The sequence below is a fragment of the Pezoporus occidentalis genome, unplaced genomic scaffold (genome assembly GCF_034315485.1).
Source record: "Pezoporus occidentalis ecotype Australia unplaced genomic scaffold, CSIRO_AGI_Poc_V1 ctg5, whole genome shotgun sequence".
In the NCBI taxonomy this organism is placed as follows: domain Eukaryota; kingdom Metazoa; phylum Chordata; class Aves; order Psittaciformes; family Psittacidae; genus Pezoporus; species Pezoporus occidentalis.
In genome coordinates, this window is record NW_026915835.1 from 1111587 (window position 1) to 1132623 (window position 21037).

The 21037-nt window shown below is 37.0% G+C and overlaps 1 protein-coding gene across 1 annotated transcript in view; it reads left to right on the plus strand.

The window, feature by feature from the left end:
- Nucleotides 1–21037, plus strand: part of VWA8 (von Willebrand factor A domain containing 8) — a 179089-nt gene that overhangs the window by 95063 nt on the left and 62989 nt on the right. The window contains exons 22-26 of the mRNA XM_062636836.1: nt 5551–5626; nt 6578–6713; nt 8398–8517; nt 9200–9405; nt 16957–17108. Coding sequence (XP_062492820.1) covers nt 5551–5626; nt 6578–6713; nt 8398–8517; nt 9200–9405; nt 16957–17108 — 690 coding nt within the window. The remainder of the gene's footprint in view (nt 1–5550; nt 5627–6577; nt 6714–8397; nt 8518–9199; nt 9406–16956; nt 17109–21037) is intronic.

Below are 21037 nucleotides of genomic sequence, written 5' to 3' on the forward strand. Positions count from 1 at the left end.
TGTGAAGCACTGAATGTACTGTCTAGCTTACAGTAGGTGTCTTTATGTTTTTTTTTACTTTTTGTTCATTTTTTTTCCTCTTAAGTACATTTTCAGTCATTACAAAGTTATAATGCAAGACTTCCAAGAGTTCATGCAAGCTATCTCTGATTCCAGTGTTAGTTTTTCATAAGCTGGTTGATTACCTCTGCTGTTGTCAGATTCCAGGTGTTAGAGAGCTACTCCATTTGTCTTTTTGTAGGAGTTGAATTCAGCTTGAATATCCTGCTGTGTGTGGCTGTTGCAGAGAAATAGCTTGGCTTTGAAGACCCTGTTTCATTTTCTTCTAAAGCTGAAGTAACAAGTTCTTGCAGTTTACTAAGTGATATATATTCTTATACCCAATAAGGGGAGTTGTAGGGTGTCATACGTCTTCGTTAATGGATTTTACAATTAGGGTGAGTGAATTCACAACAAATGATGTGAAAACATTGCATCTCGTTTTGAAAGATGGAGATGTGTAAATAATTCTGTAATTTGATTTAAGCATATAACCTGAATTAAACATATATTCTCTTTGGCCTTTGTTCTGGCACCAGCAGTCATACTGAGTAATGAATACCTTAATACTCCAAATAATTTCTTGGATTTTAAACAAATATATGTCCTGCTGAGTAGCTATAATGGCCTAGCAGAAAGAAGATGGTGATTTAATTATCAGTGCATATAGAGAAGTCAAAAAAGCTGTCCTGTGTCATTTTAACAGAGAAATGAGACAGCTGGTAGGCTTTTCAGGTTATTTCAGAATTTTGTAAACATAGTGGTCAGATCATGCAATGCAATGGCTGTATGATAGGCTGGGGAAAGAAATTAATTTGTGAATGTCAAAGTCCTGCAGATCCTTTCTTTGTGTTGAGATCGCCTGGGCTTCATCAGGGTAATCCATGAGTGGATTAGCTAACCAATTAACAGTTTCAAGTGGCCCTTGGCCTGATTATTTTTCAAATACTCCTTAAATTAGGTCACAGCAGATGGTATATTCATGACTGATTTAAATGTAATTGAGAAGAGATATATGTCTATATACATAGGTATTTAGATAATTATCTCTCAGAAATGAAGAACATCTATTATTAGGGCATATATTCTGTGTCTCTGATTTTCCCTTTCAACTGCCATAAAGTTCCATTTGAAGAGTAAGAGGAAGGCCAAACCTGAATCTGGTTTATCTAGGCTCATGAAACACACGATTGCCATCTGTAGATATTTTCTTACCCTTTAGCCGTGGAAAAGCCAGGACAGTGGATGTTTGTGACATTAACTGAGGTCCTGATACTGTGTCCTGTGTTTGGGCATCAGCCTCCTTGGGGGCTCAAGTCTTAAAGTGCTAGAATACCTTTTCTTAAGTTAGATGATAATGAGTAAATTATACAATGGATAAAATTCTGGTTTTGTGTTTACATTTCAATTTTCAGGGGTTACACACAAGTGTCAAAGCATATAATGAATATTTGTAGATGTGTCATATGGACAGCATTAATATTTCAAAAGAAGAAATTCATGCATTGATTTTATTTCTCTAAAGAAACATCTTTCAGCCAGGTGGTCCTCCAGGTGAGCTAACACAAATTTCAGGAAAAGAGGAACATCATTCTCCTATGTTCCTTATTTTTTTCCTCCTGGATAGTTTTAGCTCCTGTGTCTCACCGCAAGATATCCAGAGTGTTTGGAGATTTAATTCCTTTCCATCTTTGCCTCCCATCCCGCCCTGTTTCAAGGCCTGTGGATAGAGGTATTCAGCTCTTTCAAACAACTCCAGATTTTCAGTTGAAAAGAGCCTGGGAGAAAGTTTCTGTCTCCCATTAAGATATTAAGAAATGCTGAACTCATTGATTGGATTTCTGAAGAGAATTCTATTCTGAAGAGTAAAATAGCTGTCAGGTGCAGTTCCTCTCTTTTTGGAGAAAGTTTTTAAATTCAACTGTTTAATAGAATTTGGGTTAATCTTGACAGGGGCAGAATGAACTGAGTAGTCTCTGTGGTTGATGGAAATTCCTCCTGCTGCATGTCATAGTTCTTCCCCAGAAAGGAGGCATTGCTGTCAAAGAAATAGTAACTGTCACAGACTAGTATGTTTGAGTAAGTCTACAGACGTCAGAAAAAGCTGCCTTTAGGGTAAATAGTGCACCAGCAGCAAAATATAAATAAAAGGCAATGATGTGAGCTAATAAACAAAAAAAATCAAAAGAATTCTCAGAAGTCCTACTATGACTTGAGTGGCACTGTCAGAAGAGTTGCTGAGTTTCAGTAGCAGATCTTTTTTCATTACTATTTTTTTTTCATGGAGAGCCTGTAAGGATGGCTTGCTTGATAAAAATAAAACATAAAAATACATTCTTAGGAAAGACGTTGGTGAGCTTTTCATATTTTTCTTTTACAGTCAGGAGAAGACAGTTCAGTTGAGTGGGATGACAGTATGTCAGACAGCTTTTCTCACTTGCTTCTACATTCCCAGTCGTGCTTCTTTGTGTCAGAACTATTTTTATCTTCAGTGCCAAATGTGATGAAACTGGGAGGTGTTGATATTCACATCTTTGTTACAGCCCAGTTAATATTAAGATGCTAATATTAATAAGTGAATGTGAATTAAAGTTTTTAGTTCCTTTCCTGTGGGAAAAGTGTGGAATTCTACAGTCTAATGTTTAGGGTGCCAGACATTTAGCATTTAATAAAATCTGTAAATTGTATTGTTCAGAAATATTTCAGTCTTAGCATACTTTTTTTATTCTATATTTTAGTGTCTTTATATTTACATAATTCATTACCAAGTGGAAATATAAGAAATAAAATGCCTGAGGCCATTCTTTACTGTGTTTAGGTCATGTTAGGTTTCTGAAGAACAGAAATTAATGACATCTAAAGGCTTATTATTCTGAAAGGAAATAACATTTATCTGTAGTAACCCTGCAAAATCATTCTTAACTACGTGGCTGAATGTGACAACCTGTGCAAGTACAGGAGCTTTGCATTCACTTTAAGTAAGTCGTCAAGCCAATGGAATTAATATTTGGCTGTATATCTAGCTATAATACATTTCAAATCCCTTGAAATATTTCCTCAGAATATTAGGGCTGCATAACAAAATAGAACAAATGAGGGAACCATGGAAAAAATAAGATAAAAAGTTAGAAGCTAGATTTAGGATGTTAATTGTTATTTTATTTTGATACAATTCTACAGTTCTTCTACAATTTATTCTGATTTATGCAACTTTTATAATAGCACTTAAGTAAACTGTAAACTCTTATAGTGTTTATTTCCCCCAAACATATAGTCAAATCTGTCTCCCCTTGAGAATGAGATCATCCTAAGGATTTGTGTGGGCTGCTGGTAATACTTAGCACAAGTTAGTATTCCATATCAGGGGGTTGTAATAATCTCTGCAGAGCCAGAGGATTAACTAGCTCACCAAAAGTAAAATAACTGTTTTGTGTTACAATAAAATGCCATTTGACATTTGTGTCTTTTCTTCCATCATCACTTGTGCCCATCCGCACCTCCAATAGAGATCTTCCTTTCCTGCCATGTACTGTTAACTTCATTTTTTTCATGCATTGGCTGCTAAGTGCAAATTTATGATCTGTAAAGCATCCTGTACTGTTTCATCTTCCTTTACCTTATTCTTGGCCTATTCTATAGTTAGATCTGCCCAGTTCACCTTTGACAAATCCTTCCACTTTTCTCCTTGAATTAATTCCTTAGAACATTTTTCCATGAGCTGTTTCTGACTAATAAGAGACTTAATTATTCTGACTAACCTGTGACTGGCCTTCATATGTGTTAGGATTTGGTTTACACATTTTAAGAATTATTCTACATCCGCAACTGCATAGGCTTGAACCAGAAATTATAACTGGTAATGGAGTTAGGCTGATATATACAGTCTGAGAATGTAGCCCCTAAATAATCTGTATTCCAAGAAACAAAACTGTTGGTTTACTGTCATTATGATCCATTATTTCTCTGCCCAGCATAGAAGTGGGTAGACAGGCAAGATGACAACAAAAGCTTTGGGTATATGTCCATGATAGGATTTCTAAGATGATAATAGATTAATGCTACAGCTTATTTTAGTGGTTTAAAAAAATTACATGTTGCAAGTGAATTCTATGAATATAACTATTTTGGGGAGTGTCACTGCTTGTGACAGGCCACATTTGATGGGGTTAAATAAAGTGAAGGTGGTCTCAGCTTTGTAGCCTTTCTCCTCCTGGATTAAAGTTCAGATGAAGTAGCTAAACATTAAAAATCTCTCTTCCCACCCTATTTTTTATTCCTGTCCATGGGAAACACTGGAATAAATCAATCACTGAGTTTAAAGGTAAACAAGAAATTCTTAGTTATTAGGGACAGAAATCCTGCTGACAGCAGTTTCAAATAAAGGAAATGTGCATGTTATGCTGTCAGTTTAAGAACGTAATTGGAAGCAGGCCATTTAATAGTTTGCTGCAAACAGTACTGTGTTTGATTTCCTGTACCCATGGAGCTTATCAGAATATTGTTGGCTTTTTACAAGGTGTTACAAAATTAAAGATAGAGCTAAAGTGGATGTTTGGAACAGTGAGTCAGCTTAGCTTAAGCAGTTTAGTTATACGGCATGGCTGTAAAAGGTAAAGAGATTTTTGTTGCATCAGATCTCACATGCAATGCAAAGGTTAACTGACCTTACCTAGTGACCAGCATGTGGATCTTGGGCAGCGTAAGTGAGGCTCTCCTGATAGATTTTGTCATGTGAATAGTCCCTCATTATTTTGACACAGACTAATCCAAATTTTGAAATACAGGAGAAACGGATGTCACAGTCTGATTGCTCTAAGACTAAATTGCATATGCTGTTGCCCATGAAACTGTGAGAGTCATCACCCACCTCTAGATTATTCCTTAGCTCATTGATCCCTCTGTACGCCCAGGTAAACAGGGTTGGTTTTCCAGATCTTGACAATTGTTTTGACAAATATTTCATACAATCAAGAGGGGTTGCCCTAGGTTATGGATGCAATTTATATAGGTAAATCCATTGTGGTGATGTATGTTGCTGGACGTCTCTGAATGGCAACTGGGTTTTATTTATGTGTACATTCACTGGTGGTTGAAATAGATGAAAATAGTGAAGATTAAGGAATATTCACATTACAGATTTTAATTGAAGATGTCTAAAATTTTTTTTGCTTTTACTAATTTTTTTTTGTTTTACTACAGTAGTAGCAACAGTAGTAATGTGCCTACATAAAATAAAGATACCGGATCCTTTTTCAGTGTTTTCATTTCCAGAGTTTATTAGAAATTGAGAACTACCATGAAAGCCCTGGCAGAGACAGTCAACTTTGACCACTAAGCTGGCACGGAGTTGTTCTCAGTCTAAATTCTTCAAGAATTCTTTAAAAAAAAATAAAAATAAATAAATTTTCCTCTTAGGAAAAAAGGCCCTTCAGTAGTTCATTTATTATTTCTTCATTTTATTTAAACTTGAATCTCTGTGTATTTTTAATTATCTGGTTTTCCACATTTCAGGGATACCACTGTACAAAGCCTTACTCTACAACCTTCTGTCAAAGATGGTCTTATTATATATGAAGATTCACCACTGGTCAGTAGTAACATTTGGATTGTATGTTTGGTTGGGTTTTTTTTCCATTTAAAACAAGAAGTTAAACATGCTGGCTTTTCAGATGAGAAAATTCTTTGTGATTTGATTACTTTCATGGCATAGTCAGTGAGTGCGGTAGCATTTCATTAACTTTTACTCTCATAGGATGATAGAATGGTAGGGACCTTGAAGAAAATCTAGTTCCAACTGCTTCTTACAGGCAGGGACACCACCCACTAGACAGGGTTGCTCCAAGCTCCATCCAGCCTGGCCTTGAACACTGCCAGGGATGGGGCAGCCACAGCTTCTCTGGGCAACCTGTGCCAGGACCTCACCCTCACAGGGAAGAATTTTTTCCTAATACCTAATCTAAATCACATGAACTATAATCACAATACTTTGTTCACATTTGCCGCGTTTGCTGTGTTAAATATGAGTAAGTTGGTAGTCTTGGGAGTCTGCATGTACAAGACAATTATGGAAAATATTTTAGTATTAACCTGACACATTCTAACTGGTAGAATGATATTTTCCTCCTTTTATACCGTCTCACACCTAGCTGCTAAGCTGAACTATAAACAGCTGTTGCCGCCATCCTTTAGTTCTTTCAGCTACATGTTGACAGTCTAAATGCAAACTGCTTTCTCTGCTCTGTCAGCAGTCCAGTTCATTCTCAGTCAGGCTACTCGCTTTCCTCCCTAGCATAGCCCTTTCCATCCCTATCCTGAAGAAACAGAAATACCCACCTTTCTTGTCCCACCTGCTTCCTCTTCTCTCTGCTACAGTTTGGTCATAGTTTGTCCTGGTTCTGAGTCCCTTACTTGTCTCAGTGCCATCAAGGTGTCACTTCTGATAACTGAGAAATCATTAATGTAGATTCTTGCAGGGTTCCTTTTTTTTGTTTTTGGGGGGGGGGGGGTGTTGTCATATTTTGATTCTTTTCTCTTCTAGGTAAGAGCAGTGAAGTTTGGACATATTTTGGTGATTGATGAGGCAGACAAAGCACCAACAAATGTTACCTGTATCTTAAAAACTTTAGTGGAAAGTGGGGAAATGGTTTTGTCAGATGGAAGGCGAATTGTTGCCAGTAAGTACACAGAAGCATTTTGATTATTTAAAGTAAAATGTAACATGTTGCTGGTTTTCAGCAATTACATTACTAAAAATACTCAAAAGAATCCAAATGGAAAAAGTACTTGATACTAAAAGGTTAACAACTAAAGAATTTACAGTCATATTCTCTACTACTTTTGCAATAGCCATAAAGATGATTTTATGAATAAAATCCCAACAAACTGTAAGTTGACCTCTCTGCTTCTCATTCACCATAAGAAATAAAGATAAAATTGACCAAATTATATTCTTGGTTATGCCTGTCTGAACAGTTGGGGTATAATTTGATCAAATCTGGAATTGAAGATATGAATATATCTAGGTTTGAATTATTAAGGTCTTCATCTAACCAAATATTGAATATGCTTATATTATTTAAATGTATCCTGCAGGCTGTGAGACTATTTTGAAATTGAATGGAATTTAATTAATGTGAATTTCCAGAACTAAATATTTTTTCAAATAAAAACTGTGTTTGAAATGCCCTCTTAACCTTAGTAGACACTGTAATTTCCATGATGAGTTTCTTTTTAACAGTATTGGGAATAATGTTTAGGTATGAGTGGAGCAATAATGTGGCATTTACATGGCACAGCACTTAAGGTTTGCTCATCACGTAGTTGGGCATTTTATTAAATATCTTGCTAGCCAGTGTCAGTACCGTAGTTTTTTAGATGAGCTAAAAGGTTTCGCAAACACCATGTGCTGCTGGAAATGTGCTGCAAGGGAACAAGTGGGGCCAGTCTGACTCATTTTGGAGAAACAGAGTCTTCACATGCATGAAATCATGAGTCTCTGGCTTCTCAAAGATATTTGTAGTAACCAGGAGAAACTTCAGTCCCATGTTCCCAGATCAGGTAATGTCAGACCTTTATAAAACCACATTTTATTCACCATTGGCTTCAGCATTTTAGTGAAATTAAATAAAAACATGACAGGTAATCCCCACCCCAAGAAGAGTGGATGCATTTTGATGTTGTTTTTTTTTTTTTCAAATGAAACACTTCAGTTAAATATTCATGAAACAAAATATGAAACTTTAAAACGAAAGCTAGAACACGCAGTTGAATGACACGCTAAGAAGCTGTTGACCCTTTTTTTGTAACTGCTCTGAGAACTTAATTAGATTAACAGAATTCTGTCATAGAATCACAGAATCACAGAATCCTAAGGGTTGGAAGGGACCTCAAAAGATCATCTAGTCCAACCCTCCTGCAAGAGCAGGGTGACCTAGAGTACATCACACAGGAACTTGTCCAGGCAGTTCTTGAACATCTCCAACGTAGGAGACTCCACAACCCGCCTGCGCAACCTGTTCCAGTGCTCTGTCACTCTCACAGTAAAGAAATTTTTCCTGATGTTCACATGGAACCTCCTATGCTCCAGTTTACACCCACTGCCCCTTGTCCTATCACTGGACATCACTGAAAAAAACCTAGCTCCATCATCCTGACACTCACCCTTTACAAATTTGTAAACATTGATGAGGTCACCCCTCAGTCTCCTCCAAGCTAAAGAGTCCCAGCTCCCTCAGCCTCTCCTCATAAGAGAGATGTTCCATTCCCTTAATCATCTCTGCGCTGGACTCTTTCAAGCAATTAATAATCCATTATCACAAGGCTTAAATATGCAATTAATAAATTTTATTTCTTTTCCAGATAATGCTCATGTAGAGGAGAGAGAAAATGTAATAGTTATTCATCCTGATTTTAGAATGATAGTTCTAGCAAATAGACCTGGATTTCCTTTCTTGGGGAATGACTTTTTTGGCACTTTAGGTAAGTGATTCATATTAAATGGTGATCTCTAATATAATTGATTAATAGACTAACAACCTATATCCATTAGATTTCATGAGGAGAAGAAGTCCTTATGCATATTGATACTTTGTTTCACATAAGACACTTGGAGGTGAGATTCAGCTTGAAGATTACCATGTAAATTTATGTAAATTTATGTAAAAGTGCTTAAACTTGTCCTGAAGTGAACATGCAAATATGTGGTCATCTGTGTTACAGCTATTTTGTTTTATGGGATCTGGACAAAGGCAGGGTTACAAAAGAAATCTTTGCAAATGAGTGTATCTTATATACAAATAAAGCAAAAACATGAGTTGTAAGCAGCCTGATACCTGACATAAGTGATTAACACAACTTTATCCCCAAATCAAACAAGTCATGGGCCAGGTGCTGTCCTCCTCAGTAGAATACATGGGAGCCTGATGGATGATTCTTTTCTCAGCAGTGGAGGGTACTGTCTTTTCGGTGTTAGCACTATGCTGCCTGCTTCTTAATTCTCTTTAGTGCCTCCGTGCACATGACCCTGTGTGATAGGCTAGCAGGTACTCAGCATCCTCTTGAGCCATTGTTTTTTCCATTTAAGGTGCTGTATGAAAATTACAGGGGCTGTTGTGATGCTCTCTTTCTAATTACTTAAGTGGATGCTTACTTTTCTTTTTAGGAGACATTTTTAGTTGTCATGCTGTTGATAATCCCAAACCAGAGTCTGAACTGGCTATGCTTAGACAATATGGTCCTGATGTTCCAGAACAAATTCTTCAGAAACTGGTGGCTGCTTTTGGAGAACTCAGGAGCTTGGCTGACCAAGGAATTATTAACTATCCCTATTCAACTAGAGAAGTTGTGAATATTGTAAAACATTTGCAGGTACAGTACATCAGATTTTATTGTAAACTTGGGTTCATCGCTGCTGAGATTTTAATGCTTGAAGGTTTTAGAAAAAAGATGTTATGCATTTTTATTTCATTCTTATGAAAAGTTTTGCATTTTGGAGGACTCAGATGTTCAGATAGTCTGAGGGTAAAGATCACAGATGCATACAGGCAGATATTTTTCTGTATATTTGTAGATATTTAACAGAAAAAACCCAACCTGAGAGTCTGCTTTTCTACTGTGTGAGCAAATACCACATTCATACATGTGAATACAGTATGCAGCGTTCGTACTAGCCTTCACTGAAAAAATTCGTATTCAGCATACAATACTTCCAGAACAGTGGAGCTGTTCATTTTATGCTGCTATAAAATTTTTGGTTTTAATAATTTCCGGGGGGAAAACAACTTCGTTTTGCATAGCAACAGTGCATCACTGATGGAATTTTCTAAGGAAAATGTTAGATGGATTAAAACTTAGCAAACAGGTACTTAGGATCCATGATCGCTTCCTACACACATTTGAACTGTAAAATCTTGAATTCTGATTTAAAGATTGCAGTAGAGTCTGACTTCTGTCTTTATGAGTTGAGGATACTTTTTGCCTGAAGTACTTGAAATGTAAAGTATCTCAATACTCTTTGAAATAGCAGTGGTTTTATTTTGTCCTGTTTATAATCATAAAATCAGTAATTTGTTATTTTGTACATTATTTCTTGAATTACTGAATCCTAGATTGAAGGAAAGTTTAGTGGAAATGTGAATGTAATTGCTACAATTAGAATATAACTTCTCACAGATCATTTGACCATTTCCATGTATAACACTGCATGGTATAATAAGGTTGCATGATGGTTTTGTGTTTGTGCTCATAAACATACATGCATTCATCCATATACAGACATTTAGATCCTGCAGCTTAAAATTACTACTTTCAAAAATCTTCATCCACATTTCTAGGGAAGATAGATTTTGTGCTCTGTGGTTTCTGGGATGCAGCAAGGTGTTGAGACAAAGTAAATTGATGCTACTATGATACCAAGAATGCTGTCTTCACAACTTTGTACTAAAGGTTAACAAAATTCAGACCTAAAAGCTGAAGAACCCATCCAAATAAACACATAAGCAAAGTAGTTTATTAGGATCTATTACCAGTTGGTGGGTATTTGTTTGCCAGAATGATAGAACATGTACAGAGTTACATTTGAAATGAAAGTGGAAAAATTGCAAACTTGAGGAACAGTTGCTGTGCAGCTGAAAAGCTGGTGGTTTAGGAGTTTTGTTAAATTAACATTTTCCTGTCTACATACTCTTCGGCTAGTCCTACCTTCCTTCCTAGCATCTTCCCTTCATCATTGGGCATGGATCACCAGGCAGGTTTTCCTATCTAAGATTTCACTGCTTTCAAAATCCAGTGTAAATACCCAAATAAGTCTACAACATGCAGGTTTGATTTCTTCTGTAACTTTTGTTTTCAAGATCCCAGTCTCTTTGAAAGGATGCAACATTTTGTTTACTGTAACTTGTTTTTCAATCAGAATAATAAAATGGCTGGGAGTAGCCAAATGTAAACAATGAATATAAACACAATGGTTATTCCAAAGTAAGAAGCTTTAGGTCTTCAGGTAGAGAAGAAAGAGGAAGGAGGGAAATGAGTCAATAAAATTGCTGGTCCTTAGGAAGGAAGGAGGGAAGTTAGTCATGTTGTTGAACTATTTCCCTTACAGCAGTTCCACAGGCCCACTCTCTTTGTACTATTGTGTTGATTTCTTCCACACAATTTTGGAATATTTTGCTTCTGTAAAAAAAGGTTGGATGTTTTGGAAAAAAAAAAAAAAGGTGTTGATTGCTGTTATCTGACAACACATTGGGGCTAGTCAGTTAAAAAGCATTCTGATTACATCAACATATTATTAGGCTAATCTCTGTACTCCGATTAATTGTTGTCATCAAAATATAGGATTATGTCTACAGTGTAGTTACAAGAGCATCTTCCCATAAAGATTATGCAAGTAGAGCACCTGTAGAGATTAATTGTAGCATACACATTGCATTTAGAGCTAGGTTGCCTCTATACTAACTTTTTCTTAAGGAGAGTTTTTTTGTTGAATCTTGAGACACCAAATTAGTTTGAAGACCTGAAACTGTAGGCGTAGGAAAAGTTGTCTAATGCAGGTGCCTAAATTAGTTGCTGCTACTATTTCTCCCCACAGATTGTATAGGGAATATGGGTCTTGTAGCTCTAGATTGCAGGTGACCTGAATATAGCCTTTTTGTCTTGCTTGCGTGCAGTTTTCAGACTGTGTCAAATGTCAAAAGTATTTATGGTAATAGTGGCTTATGTGCAAGATGAGAAGCTCTTGCTCCACTGAGTTACCGTATGCTTCCCGGAACTACCAGCATATGCTATGACTGCTTCTCTGCAATCTAATATGCTAGTTTTCATAAGACCTTTTTTATGTTATTTTGCAGTGTCAAGATTCACCCCTTGTCTCTGGTGAATGTTAATCAGGCAAGCCACATTAGTCCAGATAAAATCGAAATAGTGGGGTTTATAACTATTAAGTTTGGGAAAGTTGAGATTTTTCTGATAGGCCTTCTTTCGTATTCATATCTGAGATTGCTTTCTAATATAGTATAACACTAAATAGTATAACACTGTATAGTGCTATGCTCTGCTGTAGTACAGCACTAGTATAACAGTTTCCAAGCAGTAAATGTCTAAGGTGCCTTCAGGCCCTGAAGTCTAATAATCGTCAGCCTTTTAGGCCTGTTTGGTAAGCTTTTGTGCATAGACAGTACTTTTTTCCATTTAGCCTAACCTCAAAAAGAAAGTAGGCTTATCAAATCACAGTTTGTATCCCTTTCTCACCTCGCTGCCAGGTGCACATTAGTAATAACCATTTACCCTTTTGGCCAACCACAGTGAATCTTAGTTACCAGTTTTCAAAGAGAATTAGGTTTCTGCTGGCTTAATCAAGATCAGTGGCTATGTGACAGAGAGGAGCAGAAGAAATCTTGATTAGTGTCCCTGTGAATTAAAAGGCAGGGAGAGAATTCAGCTGTTTTGGTTGACAGTAGATATACACACTGAAGACATGAGCACTGTTTAATCAATTAATGTGCCTGTCGCTCAGGATGAGGCATAGACATGATGCGTCTTGCTCTGCTGACATGACAACTAAGGAAGCACAGCAGTATTCAGTGGAAAGGCATTGAGTATAGAGGGGGAAGCCAAGGCCATGGAGGAATGAGCAGGCAGGGAGACATCTGTTAGTGTCACAGTGGCAGGGTGGGCCTTTGGGGTAACACTGGCCAGATGGGAAACGTGCAGGCATCTGAAGGCACTAGAATATGGAGTGGTACTAAGAGCATGAGGCAGAAGTCTGAAACAAAAATCTGGACTCATTACAGACTGGATGCGAGATAATTTGTCACTGTTTTCAGTGTGGTGGTAGTGTGTATAGCATATTTTAGTGAAGATTCTGTATTTGTACTGGGAAGATACTATTTTGCTGATACCTTTTAAGCAGACGGTAGCAAAGCATGTACTCATGGAAAGGTAAATTCATAAAAATATGGATTCAAGCTGAATTCTGTCACAACTCTGTATCAAATAAAGCATAAAATATATATATAAAAATATAAAATTGTAAAATTGTTTAAAGCAAAGCCTATGTTATCTACTATTTTAACGACTAGCCAGGAATCTAAGCTGTGAAAATACTCTAAGGTACACACAGAGGTGTTAGTTGTGAGGGGAAGAATCAATGAATGAGAACCAGACAGACTGATGAAGGATCAATGTTTCCTCCAGTAATCTGGTTTTAAAAATCAATAGCAACCAAATGATTTTTTAAAAAATGTTCAGCTCAAACATTCAAGCTTTTTTTGTGTGTGTTCTTCAAGTGAACTGTCATGGCCTTTCTTCAGTAAGCATTTGTCCAGACAGTTATTAAAAAGTTGTTGGATTTGTTCTGATTGAAACAAGAGAGTTGTGATTTTTTTAATAACTGAAGTAAAGGGCTTTTTGACAAGTGGCTTGTGTTCAGAACATGTTTTTTTGACAGCAGCTAGGAGTTGTACCTGAAGAAATAATTTTTTTCTGATGTCCTACTGATGAAAGAGACATAGAAGTATTGAGGCAGTTCAGTCAGAAGGGTGTCTGTCAGTAGTTACACAGTGACACTTGGAGACTATTAGTGAAAAACAGATAATATTTTAAACACTTGACAAAACTTTCTGCAGTATCTTGTGCAGGGCAGGTGAAAGAGTAGGTCATGAGTGAACAAGACAGCTTGGTGCCAGTTTGTTGGTTGTGCTTTGCAGTGAGAAGGGAAGAAAATGCACTATTCATCTTCATAAATGTTCTAAATAGTAGAGTTGGGTTATATAGAGTATGCACAATTCTGGACATACTTTGCTCTTGTTATCAAAAAGAAGACATACTTGAAAACAGACTGAGATACAGTCCTGCACACTAAGTAGCTTTAACATAAACTTTTTGCATTTACATTACATGTGAAATATTTATAGAGTCTTTAGTTAGAACAGCTGTTGGGAGAAACTTTATGGTTTAGTACCTGTTTCATTCCTTAAGGAATGCACAGGCAATAGGGCAGCTTCTTGTTTTCCCACACTAACTTGTATTTTGCTAAGCTGTAATAGTGCAGAACTTCTAATAGGTTTCAGTTAGGAACTTCCAATAGGTTTCTAATAGGTAACCTTGGGGACAGGTTTAAAAAGCAGAATGTAGTTTAGCTTGCTTTTATACCAACAGTAGTGCTGAAATATTCTGTGACATGGACACTGCATTTTAAAAAGAGGTTTCTACAGGCCTGTTCCTAGCAGTGGTAGGACACCCACAATAACTAGCTAATTTTAGTGTTGCTTGTGCCATGGATATTTTATTGCAGAGATTAGATACTTACTAAGTTGGGAAAATACTAAATTCCTGGCTAAGGCTGATGTTTGATTAAGAGTATGGGTCAAAACATTTATGAAGATTTTCAGGTTTCTTCTATTTTAGTTTTTACTCAGGACTCAAATGTCTTTACTTATAATACATTTATTAATTTAGATAGATAATACCATTTATTGTATTGTGCCAAGTCTGTTCTAAAGGTTTTTGTAAAAGCCTTGCTCAGTAATGGAGAAAAAACAATTAAGACTTGATCTCCTTAAAATACTTCTTCACATGCTTATCTTCATCTCTGTAAATGTGCCATACTGAGATGGGAGCATCCAGGTCCTTGTCTCAAAGACGTAGTATTTGAATGAAAGGCATATGAGGAAAAAATGAGAAGTTTAAAATAAAGATTCTCCCTCACATCTCTTGCCAAAAAAAAAAAAAAAGGTAAAGCAGTTAGGTGGTAAAGTTCTAGGACATATAGTAATGTGGTGATTTTTCTTTTTTTTTTAATTCTTTTGATTTGATTTATTCCATTTACATCTGTGGTGGGTTGACCCTGGCTGGACACCAGGCACGCCCATTCAGAGCTGCTCTCTCACTGCATTCCTCAGCTGAACAGAGGAGAGAAAATATGAAGAAAGGCTCATAGGCGGGGAGAACTCACTCACCAGTTACGGTCAGAGGCAAAACAGACTGAACTTGGGGACATTAGTTTAATTTATTACCAGTTAAATCAGAGTAGGATAATGTGAAATAGAAACCAAATCTTAAAACACCTTCTCCCAACCCCTCCCTTCTTTCTGGTCTTCACTTTACTCACAAATTCTCTATTTCCTCTCTGCCAGCACCACAGGAGAATGGGGAATGGGGGTTGTGGTCAGTTCATCACATCTTGTCTCTGCTACTTCTTCCTCTTCAGGGGGAGAATTCCTCACACTTTTACCCTGCTCCAGCATGGGGTCCCTCCCACAGGAGACAGCCTTCTATGAACTGCTCCAACGTGGGCCCTTCCCATGAGGTGCAGTCCTTCAAGAGCAGGCTGCTCCCGTGTGGGTCCCCCATGGGATCGCAAGTCCTGCAGCAAACCTGCTCCAGTGTGGGCTGCTCTCCCCTCGAGGCCACAGGTCCTGCCAGGAGTCTGCTTCAGTGTGAGCTTCCCACAGGGTCACAGCCTCCTTCAGGCATCCCCTTGCCCCAGTGTGGGATCCTCCATGGGGTGCAGGTGGAGATCTGCTCCCCTGTGGACCTCCATGGTCTGCAGGAGGACAGCTGCCTCACCATGGTCTGCACCACAGGCTGCAGAGGAATCTGTGTTCCTGTGCCTGGAGCACCTCCTCACCCTCCTTCTGCTCTGACCTTGGTGTCCGCAGGGATGTTTCTCTTGCATATTCTCACTCCTCTCGCAAACCCAACACACCATCTTACAAGAGTAAGATGATTTTTCAGATGTTTTGTCGAAGAGCATCTGTGAAAGGCTCAATGACTTAGCTGTGTCAACATGTTCAACTTAAACAGCTATTTTTGTCAATGACAAATAAAATCTAAATAGTGCATAATACATACTCTGTTTAAATTACCTAAATATTCCTTTAAAAAATGAGCTTATATAAGCCTGAAATTATAGCTGCATGTATAAGGTCCATGTCCATTGAAATCTGCCTTAATCTAAATGGGGACAGGTACATGTTTACTATTGGAGTTTCATGGCAAATCAAAAGACAGTGGAAGTTACCCACTAAGCACTTGCAGCCAGTTCATGGAAAGGCTAAACCAGCTTTTCACACCTATAGTGTCTTCTGCAGGTTCCAATAACACCCTTCATCAGTCTATTCCTATTACGTGTGTTCAACTGACTGCTTGGTCAAGGCTTTAAGCCTTACTGCCTTCTAGTTCTTAGTGGTAAATGAGAGGCAGGAAAATGTGTTTTCTTCTTGTGAACAGTAATTAAAGGTGTGGGAATATATGAGCATCAGTTCTGAAACCTGGAAGAGCACATCGGTCTTAAGTCATCAGTCCAGTTCAGTGGCAAAACCTGCATTGTTTGAAATGCTAATGAAAGTTTGATAAACTTTTTTTTAATACACACAGCACGTTTCAAGTAGTGCTTTTTTCTAGGAAAACACATGTATGCAAATCTTAATCAAATCCTTCATGACCTAAAGTCATTTTTAGTAAGCAGCATATCTTTTTCTTTTCTATATTCAACATCAAGAAACAGAATTCTTAAATGAGTTGTGTAGTTGAATTACACAAATATATGTATTTGTGTCAGATCTTTGCATTACAAAAAGAGCAATTCCAAATTTAAGGAATACAAGCTATATTTAATTGCATGTTCCAATGATTACACAATCTTGTTATGTGTATAATTAAGATGATTCTTTAAAACATGAATTATGTTGAGTATTTAAATAATTGTCTCCTCCTTGTTTGTTTAATTCAGGTTTAATGTCAGTAACTTCATTCTGACTTGATTACCTTCTTTATTCTGAAAACTGAAAAATGATTATTTGATCACTTGTCTAAGTTGAGCAAAGTTACTGCTGTAACTACTGGTTTTAGAAGTACTTAATGATATGCTGTGACTTAACAGATATTCAGTAAAACAAACTTGGGCTCTTTGTTTCTTCACAGAAATTTCCAACTGAAGGGCTGGCAAATGTTGTTCGAAATGTATTTGACTTTGACTCCTACAACAACGAAATGCGTGAAATTTTAATCAACACTTTGCACAAATATGGGATACCTATTGGAGCAAAACCGACCAATGTACAGCTGGCCAAGGAGTAAGAATAACATAAGATTATATGTTAAGAAGACAGGTTTCTCATGATCACTTTTTTATAGTGCATTATCTTGCTGCTAGCTGATTCAAAGCCAACCTGGAGCACTTGAAGTCAGTACTTCTCTGGTTCAAATTTATATTCTTCCAAATCATTTATAACAAATTACTTCATGATAGCGTATTTGCTTATTACTAATATTTAATCTTGAATGTTCATGTACATATTGATAGCTTGTATGATAAACAGATACATATATATTAATAAAGGGAAATACTTGTTTCTTTTCCTGTGTTTTTAATTGAATTGCAACACGTTTCTATCCTGTTGTCACCTAAATCAGTAGCAAAGCAAACAAGTTGTCTTCAGTGGTAGTGAGATTTTCTCTTCGATACTTAGAAAAGCCTCTATAAAAACACTTTGCAGGCTAGGACAATGGATGTAAGCTCTAGGAACCATTTTTGTATGTATCTGTATATCACTATTATTCTATAATTATGTTATCAGTTGACATATTACACCATACACTTTTTCTGAGGTTAGACTTAAAATAGCTTTTTGGGGTTTTTTTTTAGGACTAAACTGAATTATGACACAGATTTAACTGGTTCTTCTACAGTTCACAGATAACAGACTTAAGTAGATCGTACTGAAAAGCAATTAGGAAACTAATTCACTCTGGCTTGAAGTCTAATATATAATTTATTTATGGAGAAACAAATATTTCCCTTTTGTGAAGAAGGCTTTATGGATATATGGAAAATTGGGTTTGCCATTGAGCATATATATTTTATTTTTGTCAAGGAGGGACTGATTCTTATGACACAATGTTCTGATATTAGGTGTCCGTGTGTAGGTTTCTCCTGCTGGAGCACCACTGTTACTGTATCTAACAGCCTACATATACCTATTAAAAGAAGACTGTGTAATGCATGTGGTACACCTTTTAATTTTGATGATGGAAGGCTTAAATGCCTAGGGAACCAGTACTTGGGTGTACTGCACAGAACTACAGTGTCTGTCAAATTGACAGTACACGCTTCAAATTCTTGCCATGGTTTCTCTGGTGAAAGTTACTTGGTAATTTCTGTTTTAAAGAATTATGTTTATCCTAGTTTTTTGAGAAATTTGCACTTTATATGACTTTTAGAAGTATTATATTTGGGTTTACATGGGTTGATTGGAAAGGACTTTGTTAATGAGAAGATAGAGGTTAAGGAAACGTAAGAGAAAGCTGTAACTGGGGACTGTTCAGTCCATAAGTGAGAGGGTAGAAGAAAGATCTGATCACACTGAATAAGGGATATTCACCTGATCATTTTGAATCCGTCACTGAGATTTTGTAGGACAGGTTACATCAAAGACGACAGACTTACAAGACTGTCTTCACAACATGCTTATCAGAAACTTCACTTGACTAGCAGCTATGAGTGCATACTGTGTATGCTGAAGGCCAAGGAGAGGAGAAACTACAGGTGCAGTTCACACGCAGTTGATAAAAGCAACTTTTTCTTAGATCTCACCATGAAAGATTGGGACTAGGCTGACTGCCTGGCTCTGATGATGCAGCAGTCTTGATCTCAGTATCCCGTGTGTCCACCACAGCTGGCATGTCACATTATCCTACTGCTGCCTTCCAAAACAGTCTTGGTATTGGTCATGAGATTTAACCCTTTGGAGTTTGTAAACCAAGATGGATCACCTTGAATTACAGATGCACCTTTCAAGAATGGTTTAGGCACAGTTGGTTCTGTCTTGGGGTTAAAGAACATCTAGGTAATCTCTCTAAATGTGTTCCAGCCCCTATTGCAAATTCCCATGATGGACGCACTGAGGTAATTTGGTATGGTGTTTAGACCACTGCACAAAAGCTACTTCCTGAAGCTGCTACATGTTTAGAATGAAAGTACTGACCTTGTCTATGTTGTTTTCCAGAGCTCTGAGAGTAGGATAATAGTGCTAATCTAGTGTATCCCATTTCCTTCAGAAAAGTTGCAAGTTAATCTAAAACCTTCCTATCTGATTTTTGTCATGATTCATGCCTGAAAACCTTCAGAGATGGAGTTCTGTAACCTCCCAAAGCAAATCAATCTTGTTTCCAAATATCCATGTAATTAGAATGTCATCTCTAGACTAAAAACATCCAGTTCTCTCACTCTTCCCCATTTTTCAGGCCTCTGGTTTTTATTTTTCTTCTGTGATTCCTCACTTGATTCACGTCTGTCTTTTAAGCATTATGTGTGAACCTTTGCAGGTTAAATTCTGCTAGAGCTGAGTAGAGGAGTATGAGAGTATAGAATAGAGATGTATGCCATGCAGCAGTCCCTTTTAAAACCCCAACAAGTTTGCATTTCTTCCAGTGTTTAACTTGCATCCAGTTTGAGGAACATGAACATCCAGATCCTTCTTACTGTACTATATTGTTCCAGATTAGCTCTCCGACTATGCCAAGATCACTTTCAATTTTAGGCTTGTTTTTCTTCCTGCTTGTAGTCTCTCACAGCTTGGCAAACTGAAGGTTTACTAGGTGTGATTTCTATGGTGTCCAGTTGACAACAGTGTACCCCCCCAGAGCTTTACTTCTGTGTTCCAGTTTTAATTTGCAAGACTTTTAAGGCTTACTAGCTATCATAATAAATTGGTCAGTGTTTCTATTAAGTAATGTGAAAACTGGGATAGTAACCCAAACCTATTCTGCTGGAGGATGTTAGTCATACCTGCAGCAAAATAACTGCTATGAAGAAGAGTGCAAGTCCTGTGTGATTTAGAAGTTTTGTGATACAGGGGCATTTCTGGGAGATTCTAGGATAGGAAAATCATTATACTGAAATTATGATTCCTTTTTGTAGGTTCTGTATGGTTTGTCTTGCATCACACAATTTGTGAATATTTTATTCTAGTAAGTTTTGGAGAACTCTGTTACCTATTACTCAATCTAAAAGAAAAGTTGAATAAATCAGAATTATGTAAATTCCTGGTAAAACAACTGCTGAAACTATAGGAACATAAACATGAGACACATGAGCAACACGCTACAATACAGGGTCTCATTAGAAGGAACTTTGAGGGTTTTATCCAGCTGAAATTAGAGGGGAAATTTGACAGTACGAGTGGCACTTACAGAAATTTTAGTTTAGGTTTTGGAATTAATACACCTAATCTTGGGAGGAAATATTAGATGGTGTCTAATGACCATTTAGAAAAGAATTCTTACGGTAATTTTTTCAAGAGAGAAATTGGTTTGTTAATGCAAATTTATCTACTTCCAAAATTGATGTCTCATATTAGACCACTAAGATAATGCTTTAATTGGGCTTTTTGTTTCCTTCAGTTGGTTTATGTTGTTGCGTTGGGTTTTTTTTTCCCAAATAGGATGACCATTCTTCAAGGCACTGACATGTTCAGTATTTCAGGTTATAACATCAGGATATTGTCTCCTGCGCTCACCTGTCCAATAGTTTATAGTTTTTATCGGTATTATGTGTAATGCAGGTGGCTCATCCACAATGCTTTGCCAAGACATGGTGCATAATAAAATGGATCACTCACTGTGCTAACTCATTGTTTTCTTTATGTACAACTATACTTTGTTTTTCCCATTGGCATCTGTTATGTCACATTTCTCTGAACTCATGCTAATCTGTCATTTTGGAGCACAGTTCGGACTATTTGCAATTCCCAGGTAAAACAGCATTCAGCTCTAATTCTGGCACTTATTTCTGATGAAACTGTCATTCCATATTTTCCCTCCTGTCACTATCCGCTTCCCAGTGCTCGCTATAACTTCAGTATTTGTTTTATATGAACTGATTTTGTTATATGTAAATATTAACTGCTTTCATTTTCTCTTGAGACTGTTTGGTTTTCTTTGGTTGGGGCTTTTTTAATTATTTTTTCCCCCAGGTAATCTCTAGTTAATTCTAGGAGCTGTG